At 49.5% G+C, this 9,697-nt stretch overlaps 1 protein-coding gene across 1 annotated transcript; it reads right to left on the bottom strand.

Annotated features, from left to right (window-relative positions):
• Window positions 1-4,758: 4,758 nt before the first annotated feature.
• Window positions 4,759-7,761, bottom strand: CCRL2 (C-C motif chemokine receptor like 2). Its single transcript, XM_054594469.1, has 4 exons — window positions 7,638-7,761; window positions 6,595-6,670; window positions 5,956-6,090; window positions 4,759-5,835 (listed from the first exon to the last, which is right to left on the bottom strand). Exon 4 carries the CDS (start codon window positions 5,821-5,823, stop codon window positions 4,759-4,761), a length of 1,065 nt encoding a protein of 354 aa, XP_054450444.1. The 5' UTR covers window positions 5,824-5,835; window positions 5,956-6,090; window positions 6,595-6,670; window positions 7,638-7,761.
• Between the last annotated feature and the right edge of the window lie 1,936 nt (window positions 7,762-9,697).

The raw sequence follows: 9,697 nt of genomic DNA, 5'->3' as shown, positions 1-9,697 counted from the left end.
CTGCTCAGCCTTCAAACTGCTGTATGGTAGGATGAATCAGGATATTAAAGTTTTATTTCTGAAAAAAAATTCACAGAACAGAGGATGGTTAAGTTTGTAAGAGCAAAAGAAGTTTATGTTGATACTACCGGTTTAATCCACATCCTGTATTAAAATGTCTTCCACAAAGTACCATTAATGAATAATCCCAGACTTTAAACACCTTCTGTTTTCAAAAAGCTTTGTAAATTTGTCCAACTAAACTTTTTTTGTGTGTGTGTGTAACACATTTTAACCATCATCAGTTGTAATACATCTTAGCAGATTTCACTTCAGATTGTTCTGAATTAGTATTTTCTCAATTTTCTTTGAAAATATTTTGCCTGTAGTTATTCCATGCAAACTGTTAATGGAGGCTAATTCTTCACTCACTTCAAACTCACCGCTGACTCCTCAAATAAACAACAATGGACGACATCTGTAGCATCTGTCAATCTATCAAAAGCCAAGGAAAAACCACTGAAAAGCACTTGCTTCGTTTTTAAAAAATTTACTGTTGGTATTGTTTTCAATGTCTTCAACTCTTCTATCAACTGTCATCAATGAAAAGCCAACTGACTTAAATGAGCTTGCCGTATTTTGTTGTGTATAATGCACTCCCGTGTATAATATGTGCCTGCATTTTTGGCCCAAGCTTTCAGGGAAAAAAATCTTTCATTTAAAATTTTTAATTCAATTATTTATTTATATACTTGTTTTTTGTATTATAAAGGAATTTTATAACTTTTTGTATTATAAGAGAATTTTAAAGGAGTTACACTTTTAATGCATAAGCATAAATAAAATAATTAAAAACATTTCTATAGGTACAGAACTAGTACTACCCATGTAAAATGCACACCCTTATTTTTCCCTCAAAAATTTGGGCACAAAAGTGCGCATTATACATGGTAAAATATGGGTGTTTTCTCTGGACACTTTTTTTTTAATTGCTTCAATCAAACATAATTCAATTAACTCAACATAATTAAATGGCTTTTCCTGCTTGGCTAACCAATGAGCCATTCAGAAACTTACATTGCTTGCAGCCTGGTGCTGTGCAAAATGAGTTAGTTGCAGAAGTACTTACGTTATGAGAATGAGCTATTTATATAACCTTTAAAACTGTGAAAAACAACGCTATGTTTTGCCTGTGGGTACCTGTGGTAAAAACAAAATAATGTGGTGGAGAGGGAGGAAGCAGATCCAAGAGGCCCTGGGTAGGTGCTTCTGCTCAGAGATACAGCAAGTGGGTCCCTCCTAAAGTAGCTCCTGGGCGAGGCCTTGGCCCTGGTCAGGGAGGGGCCAGCCCTCACCATCCCCAGGCATTGGGTGGGATCTAAGGTTGAGAGTGCTCTCCCCTGGAGGTGCGTTGCTATCTTTGCCAGCAGAAAATAAACAGGGTCTGTTGGTCTTTACTGATGGGATTAGAGAAGAACAAAGTTGCCTGCATACCAGGTGCCAGGGTTGAAAGGCCGAGTTGCCCCAGCATTGAAACTACATCTGAAACTGCCCTGCAAAATGGAGTCCCCACCTGGTTAAGCTTACAGCGGTCCCCTGGCGTTCTCCAAGGTCCCCCTGGACTCTGCAGGGACCCCATCAGCCATTCGAACGGCGATGCCCTTCTTCGCATTCCAGGTGCTGCTGGAATCTCTCTGCACGTGCAGTGTTGTTTCTGGTTAGTGTGTCAGGTCGTGGCCGTTCCATTGGCTTCCACCTGCCCTTGCCTCTCATGACTGCGCTCGCTCCGCGGGTCAGGGGATCGCTGTGGGGATTCTGTCTGCGGCTCAGTGTGTCTATTCTGGAACCGGGGGAATTAGCCAGTAGATGGGTTCAGGGGCCCTCTGGGTCCTCGGTGAGACAGACCTGGCTAACCCGCCACTGCCCCCCACCTCCAGCCCACCACGAGGGCAGGGCCTTCCCCCAGCTGTCTGAGGCTCAGGGAGGAGGCCAGCTAGCTCGTGTAGGCTCTCACAGGAAGAGACAGACACCCCTTCCCTGAGCAGCGGCCTCTGGGGAAGTGACCCATCCCCCAGCTCACAGCGAAAGGCCAACATCAGGGCAACATCAAGGGCTTTAGAGTTTGAAATTCGGATCAAAGATTTTCTTCTGTTTGACGTGTCAGAGCTCGCTCTTTGGGGGAGTTTGTTTTTCTCAGTGTCTATAAATGGACTGCAGAGGGGAGCAGCGATCACAGGCCTGTCCTCCCCCAGTCCTGTGGATGGCTGTAAAGAACCCGGGAGCAGTGATATACAGGAACCCGCCGTGCCCGGCAGCCGTGCGGGGAAGTACTGGGTGCAGTCAATGGGCAGGCGAGGAAAGAGCGCTGATGTCCAAGAGGGGCACGCCGGGATTATGACGTGGCGGCCCAGAGGTTTAACCTCAGTTTCTACCTTTCTAAAAATGAGGCTGATGAGACCCAGTTTTCCCCGTCAGACTGTTATGTGGTGCAGATACGAGGTCTGTGAAGGCACTTTGTAAAGGATAAAGGCCTATTGAAGTCCAGGCTTGGCGTGGGAGCCTTCGACCAGGAAAGGGCGAGCAGTTCCTAGGCCGGGCGATGCCCCGGGCTCAGGGGCTACATCACACTTGAAAAAAAGGGAAAAGACAAGACTATTTACTGGGTAACGGAATTCAAATTTAACTGAGCATCTTGTCTTTTTTTTCAACTTCAAATGTTACTGCTTTTTCATTCACTATATTAATTGTGTTTCCTGTTTTCAAATGTTTCATTTGTGCCCACAAACAAGTAGAATTGAGGTGAGTAGAAAATTGTTTATGAGATTTCAAAATTGTTCTCTCAAATGTCCCAAATCAGAATACCTTGACTTAGCAGGAAAATTTTTGCATTAGGAAATAATGTATAGTCAAAGCAGAAACACTGTCAGTTTTTCTTGAATACAGTAGCCCTTCCCTTTGCACAGTTGTTAGTTTTCTATTGCAATCATTTGCAGAGAAGCATGTGTTATTTTTAGCCTTAGGTTAACCATCTTCTTATTCTGACACGGGAGGAAGACCTCACTGAATTATTAACGTCCTCACTGCTTTTGCCTGTGGGCCGTTGGAGTTGGATTGCCCAGCACAAAGCTTTGATGCTCAGTAACCATTTCACCCTCAGTCACTGTAAGAGTTCGTAGATCCTTGTTCTCTGTACATTCAATGTTTTCATTGTGAAAATTACAATAGGATCTGTCCTTTGAGCTCATCGCTGCTTCTGTAAACCTCTGCAAACAATGTTATTTCCTCTGAGATTCTGTCCCGCCCCTGGGAGGAGAAGTGGAGGGAGAGTCCAGACCCACATGTATAAATTGGTGAAAAAACCTCTGTCCCTTTTCCTTCTCTTCTTGAACAACAAAACCCCCTTTGCCTATCTGCTGGGACGCTTTCTCCCCTGGTCTCCTTTGTGACATGCCATGGTGTTTGTATATGCTATTTAATGGCATCCTGGAGGGGTCTTGTCTTAGTCTGCTTGGGCTGCCATACAGAATATCACGGACTGAGTGGCATAAACCACAGAATTTATTCCTCACAGTACTGGAGGCTGCGGGTCCGAGATTGGGGTGGGGGGCAGTGGGGTCGGGTTCTGGGCAGCGTGCCCCTCCGGGCTTGCAGGCGGCTGCCTCCTCACAGGGCGGGCAGAGGGGATGAGGGAGCTCTCCGGTGTCTCTTCCCAGGAGGCAAAAATCCCATGGTGAGGGCCCCCCCTCATGACCTCATCTAACCCCAATGACCTCCCAAAGTCCTTAGGCCCCAGTCGCATCCCACGGTGGCGCTAGGGCTTCAACATATAAATTGCGGGGTGGGTGGGCGCCGTTCATCCATAGCCCCCATCAAGACGTAAAGGAGCGAGCACTTGCTATCGATTGTGTTCCTGTGGGGTCTCCCCAGGGCTCACCTCCTCTGCCTCCCTCCCCAGTGAAGGAGGGGAGATGCTGTGGTCCACGGACATGCTGTGTGTCCTCTGTCATCTCTGCTTGGGACATGCAGCAGAAACACAGGCCCTGGATTCCCCGGGCTAACGCTTGTTGTGATGTTTTATAGTTACAGGCTGGTGAAGCCTGAGGTATGTATTATGCTAAAAAGCACAAAACATGTATCGCATTAACTATTTCTTAACCTAATTGTACACTAACTATTGTTAAATGGTAGAAAGAAGTACTAGAAACATGGGAGGCGCACAGGCTGGGGACAGGCCGTGGGCCTGGGGGGTGCCGGGAGCACGTTGCTCCGCCTGGCTTTATCTGCAGCCCCCAGCCGCCCAGTTCTTTCTGCAAGAAAATGTGCCTAAACGGTTGTTTCTGTGTGAATGGGTTTCTTCTCATTTGAAATGCGGTCCAATGGGTTTTAGAAGTACATATTCGTTTCATGGGTTCTCTTGCCCAGTATTTGGAAGCCGGGCACGCTGGACACAGCACAGGCTCTGGAGCAAAAGTCACCGGGGCTGGTGTCCCAGCCCAGCCACTCTGTGTCATCTTAGGCAGGTTTCTGAGCCTCTGTTTCCTCCCCAGAGAAATGAGACCAATTCCACCCACACCACGGACGAGAAGTGAGGCGTGGAGGAGCTCACGCAGTAAAGAGCCCAGCACAGCACCTGAGACAAACAATGTTTGATACGTGTCTGCCTCCCCTCCCCCCTTTCTTCCTGTCGCAACTCCAAATACACAGGTGTAGAACAATTACACAAAATAATGCAGCGAGCCCAGCAGCAACGTTTATTGATCCTGCTGTGCGGAGGCTGGTTTACATATGCGTGGAGTGTTCGCGCTCTTCCCACGGTGTATCGTGCGCAGGGCCTACGGGAGGTCGAGGCGGAGTGTCACCGCACCGGCGGCAAAGGCGGCACAGGTGCTTCCGAAATTCCTCGTCCAGAAGCACATAGAGGAGTGGGTTGACGCAGCAGTGGATGCTGGCGATGACTCTCGTCACCTGAACGCTTCTGTCCACGTTGTAGCTGCTCCTGCAGTCACTCAGGGAGAAGGATTTCTTGAAAGTAGACAGGAAAAGTGTAATATTGTAGGGTCCCCACATCAGAAGGAAAACAACCATTATGGCGGAAACAAGCTTGACAAGGTCACACTTCCTGTCCCTGGACCTCTGTGTTTTTCTCATTCGCATGAAGAGCGCAAAGCAAACTATCAAAACCAACAGTGGGAGGAGAAGTACCACAAGGTTCGCCTTTAAGGTCAGGGAAAGCTCCCAGGAAGAGCCCTCACCGGGCAGGAAATGAGGCCTGCTCAAGAAGCACCTGTATTGCTGGGTTCCCGCGTGAGAGCTGTGAAACAGGAGTTCAGGCAGAGTGACCAGAACGCCCGTCCCCCACGCCAGGACACTCACAATGATGCCACAGGACACCTTCTTGGCAGCAGATGCAAACTTTCTCCCGTGGAAAAGCACCAGGTAGCTCTGCAGAGTCAGAAGGGCATTGAAAAATGCTTCGCCGTGTAGGCCCACGGAGGACATTGTCACGAGAATTGTACACATGGGATGGCCCAGAATCCCGCCGTGGGAGGCAGCGTGAGCCCAGAACGGTAAGGTAAGCAAGAAACACAAATTAGAAACTCCCAAGTTTAGGAGATAGATATTTTCCACGTACTGGAGCCTTTTGTATTTCACCAGGATAAGCACAGCCAAGGAGTTGTCCAGGAGACCAACCAGGAACACGGTGGTGTAGAGCTGAGGCACCAGCTGGGCCAGGAGGACGTTGGCGTCATACTGGGGACATTGTTCTGTGTCACTGTTATTCAGGTCGCCCTCGATGAGGACGTCATAATCATCTCCGTCTGGTGCCAATGTGTAATTAGCCATCTTCAGGCTGCCCTGCAGGGATATAAAAAAAACTTATTATTTACTCCTCACCCAGGATGTATTTACTGATTTTAAAGAGAGATGTAGGGAGAGGGGTTGAAAGAGACATTTATATGAGAGAGAAACACTGACCGGTTTCCTTCGGCACGTGACCTGACCAGGGATCGAACTCGCAACTGTTCAGTGCACAGGATGATGCTCTTTCCAACTGAGCCACCCAGCCAGGGCAGAGTGAGAAATTATTTTCCTGCATATAGCTGCATGGTCCTGGAGGGAACAACGAAGAGATGAGCGCCCATGCAGCCATGCTTTCCCTCCTCCTGGGCTTTGCTTTTAACCTGAGGAGGTCTACGGTTCAAAAGCGTGAAAATAAACATCTCTTCAACACGCCCCTCCCTCCCGAGTGTGGTTGCTCTACTGCATCCAGTCATCACGCACCAGATGCTCAGGAGTGAGCTAACACCACAGGCAAGCGTCAGTAAGCAGGGCACTTCTTCAAAGAATGGCACTCTCGGTAGGAACAAGCCTTGTCCGCTTGGAGATATGTAAGCAACACACCGCAAAAGAGAACCTACAACCCGTTTCACAAAATTGGTGTCAGTTCTAATTTCTACATGTTTAAAGAGTTGGCTCACCCTGAGACAGCTTCCTGTGACAGGCTGAGAGGTCTGAGTTCTTCTCTCGAAAGGGTATGAACAAATGTTTGCAAAAGCGAAACAACCCTAAGGTCCCACGGACGCCGACTGCGGGTTAAGGACAGAGATCACTTACCACTTGACCGAGCTGCTGCGGGAAGGGCCAGGGACGGTGGAAAGACGGGCTTCCTTCCGAGCCGACAGTCCTGACCCTTAGGGGCAAGAGAAACCACTGTTTGTCCCCCCTCTTGCCCAGCAGTGAGAGGTCTCAGGGATGAACTGAAATGAAGCCGCTTGAAAGCTCCCCCAGACCCCCAGAGTGTTTCTGAAGCATCTCAGGGCAACCAGGAAGTTGTTTTCTCCTCCGCCTGCCCCTGTACCCCGCCTCTGATTTCCCAGAGCCTTTACTGTGTCCTTCTGGCTGCCCCAGATAAGGGAACTAAGTTATGCTGCTCCTTGCTGATACGGAGAGAGGATAGGGAGGCGCTTCTGACGTGGATCACTGAGCAGGGGCAGCCAGCAGCAGAGGACAGTGTCACCGTAATGCCTGCAGACCCCAGGGGCCTGACGGTCACCTGCAGCCTTTCATCAACATTGGCAGGAGCCCCTCCCTGAATCCATATGGGCTTCTGGAACTTGTAGGGAGAACCCCAGTGACTGGCATGTGCTTGGGCTTTTAATCATTTTTCAGAGACACGTGTGCTTAGGCTGAGGGACGGGGTGTTGAGAGAGGATTTCATGGCAATGGCAGCCACAGAGTGATGTCCTCTGCAGGGGGCAGGGGAGGTGCAGAAATGGGGCCCCGCTGCAGGGGCTGCTGGGAGCATGTACAGGGGACACAAAGGAGTTAGGCGATCTGGTTGGAGCTGACTGTGCTCCCAGAGGGAGAAGCCAGTGCAGGGAGATCCCGTGGTCAGGACACGGGGGCGTCATCAGGTCGGGGCTGCAGAGCCTGCAAGGGGAACCAAGCTGAGCCCCAGACAAGGCTGGGGGTGGGGCGAGGTTGGCAGCCAGAGAGAGGAGACTGAGATGGGAGTCCGGATCTGGAGCGGTGGGAGAGTAGGGGTGTCGGGGGAGAAAGGGGAAGGAACGGGGACGGTTCAGAGAAAAAATGAACTGAGAAGAGGAACTTGAGAGAGCTGAAAAATGTGTATAAACTCCCATATCAAGTCTTCGTACCTGTGGCTGGCTTCAGGTGGGGACCAGTCCAGCGGATTGGTTTAGCATTCACGTTGCTGGTTAAACGACATCCTGTTAATGCCAAAGAGGTGTTCGAAGTAGCGTTTGATACAGAACGTGGACCTGTTAAAACAGAACTGGAAATAAGGGAACTATTAAGAGAAAGGAAAAATAAACATAGGAAGGGCCCAGACAAACATAGGATTGAGCATCACATTTAACTCAAAGGGAAACAAACGCATGGCCTTACTCTGCACCCAGGGGCTGGTCCTGGTGGGAACCGGGGCGGGGACCGGTTCCCAGCAAGTGCTCCCCCTCCCCCCAGGATGGGCTTCTGTGAGTGAGTGAGGGTCACTGTGGCCTGGGACGCTCTGTCCACTGGTAGCAGCTTCGGCCCTAGGACCAGCAGGGACTGCTCTTTCCTCCTGGGGCTCCGCCTCCTGCAGCCCGGCTACCTGGAGCCACGCCAGCCCCCAGCCATGCTCCCTCCGCCCCTGAACCGGGAGTGAGTCGGTGCCCGCGGAGGCTCTTGATGCTCTGTCACCTCATGCCTGCTGGCCAGTCCCGGACAAGAGGGTGAGAGTCACGTCCAAAGCGGAGACTTGAAAAACCCCATGAATATCCACCCTGTACATGGTGCAGTTAAGTGGAGGGAAGTGCCAGGCAGAAATCAAGAGGAATTTAAGTTTCTGAAAGAAAAACACTGTTTTCTAAATTCAGGATCGCCCTAACTTCCGGATATTAGCATGGCTTTCGCTTTCAGTATTACTTCATTTTGGCTGGATCCCTAGAATCCTGCTTGTCCGCATGCTGGCTGCGAGACTGTTTTTTGTTTTTTGTTTGTTTTTTACATTGATGTATAACTGACCTTTAACACCGTGTCAGTTTAACCTATGATCTGATGCATTTACGCAGTGATAGGACGGCCATTGTAATGCTAACACCTCTGTCGTTTCACAGCATTATTTGTTCTCAGGGTGGGAACAGTAAACATCTATCCCTTAGCAAGTTTTGCGTTTATAATACTGTCTTGTTGTTTGTAACTATTGTACTTTGTATGAACCTCCAAGGCCATGGGTTCCTGGAAACTTCTAAAGTGGTAGGAATGACCGAGAGGTCTGAAGTTGAGGCAGGAAGAAAGTCTTATTTAGCATTTGAGCATCCAGAGCCACCAAAGGGTTGTTGCCATCCCTGAAATGTCACCACATTTCTTGGCTTTGGCCTGTGGCTCACAGACCTTATCTCTGAGCATCTCAGTTCCTTCTGGTCACCGTAGTTCAATTCCAGTTTCAGTCCCAGATGCTATTGTGTCACACGTAGATCGCATTTCCTGGTACACGCAGATCCCCACGTATTGGGTTCATTTATTGAACAAGTATTTACAGAGTGCCTACTGTGTGCCCAGCACTGTTCCAGGTACCAAACAATATAGGCAGACATCCAGGCCTTCTGTGGCTTACATTACACAGACAAAAGCAAAATAAGCCAGCACATCGTCGGGTAGTAGGAGGGGAGCCCTCTGGAGACAAAGCAGGGAAGGAAACCAGGGAGGGCCAGGGCGGTCCGGGGCTCACGCTGCCCACCAACAGGCAGAGATGCTGCCGACGAGGAGCGCTGAGGCAGCCCAGGAGCGGGTCCCCCGACCAAGGCTCATTTTCTCATTCTTTTCTTGTGATGAAGCTCTCAAATCAGGGAGGTTGGTTTCTGATAATCCTATTTTGCTCCCTAGGTAAGGAGCTTGATTCCTGATAAAACTTTTAATCAAACCGTGAGTTAATCAAATCTTTCAGGATTTCATTGTGCTTTGTGAAGCCTGCCAGTGGCCTCATGGAGATCCATTTCCTTGTGTGTGTGTGTAGCCTCTACGCCAGTTCCTCTTTACTGGGGATTATTTTCTCTACCGCAGCTTCCTGTGGCCTGACGGGGGCGCACTCCCTTTCTGAGGAGTTTTGCCTTTGTTTCAGCCAGAAGCACGAGGGGCAGCCACGGCCTGAGATGAGTTTTCTATTCTCCTTTTGGGATCTCCCCTTTTGAGGGTGTTGCAATGGAAGCTCCTACTT

Source organism: Pteronotus mesoamericanus, unplaced genomic scaffold (assembly GCF_021234165.1).
Source record: "Pteronotus mesoamericanus isolate MK-2021 breed Mesoamerican mustached bat unplaced genomic scaffold, CSHL_Meso_final scaffold_533, whole genome shotgun sequence".
Classification (NCBI taxonomy): Eukaryota; Metazoa; Chordata; class Mammalia; order Chiroptera; family Mormoopidae; genus Pteronotus; species Pteronotus mesoamericanus.
The sequence above is the reverse complement of the archived record's forward strand: the minus strand, read 5'-3'. Positions and strand labels throughout refer to the sequence as shown.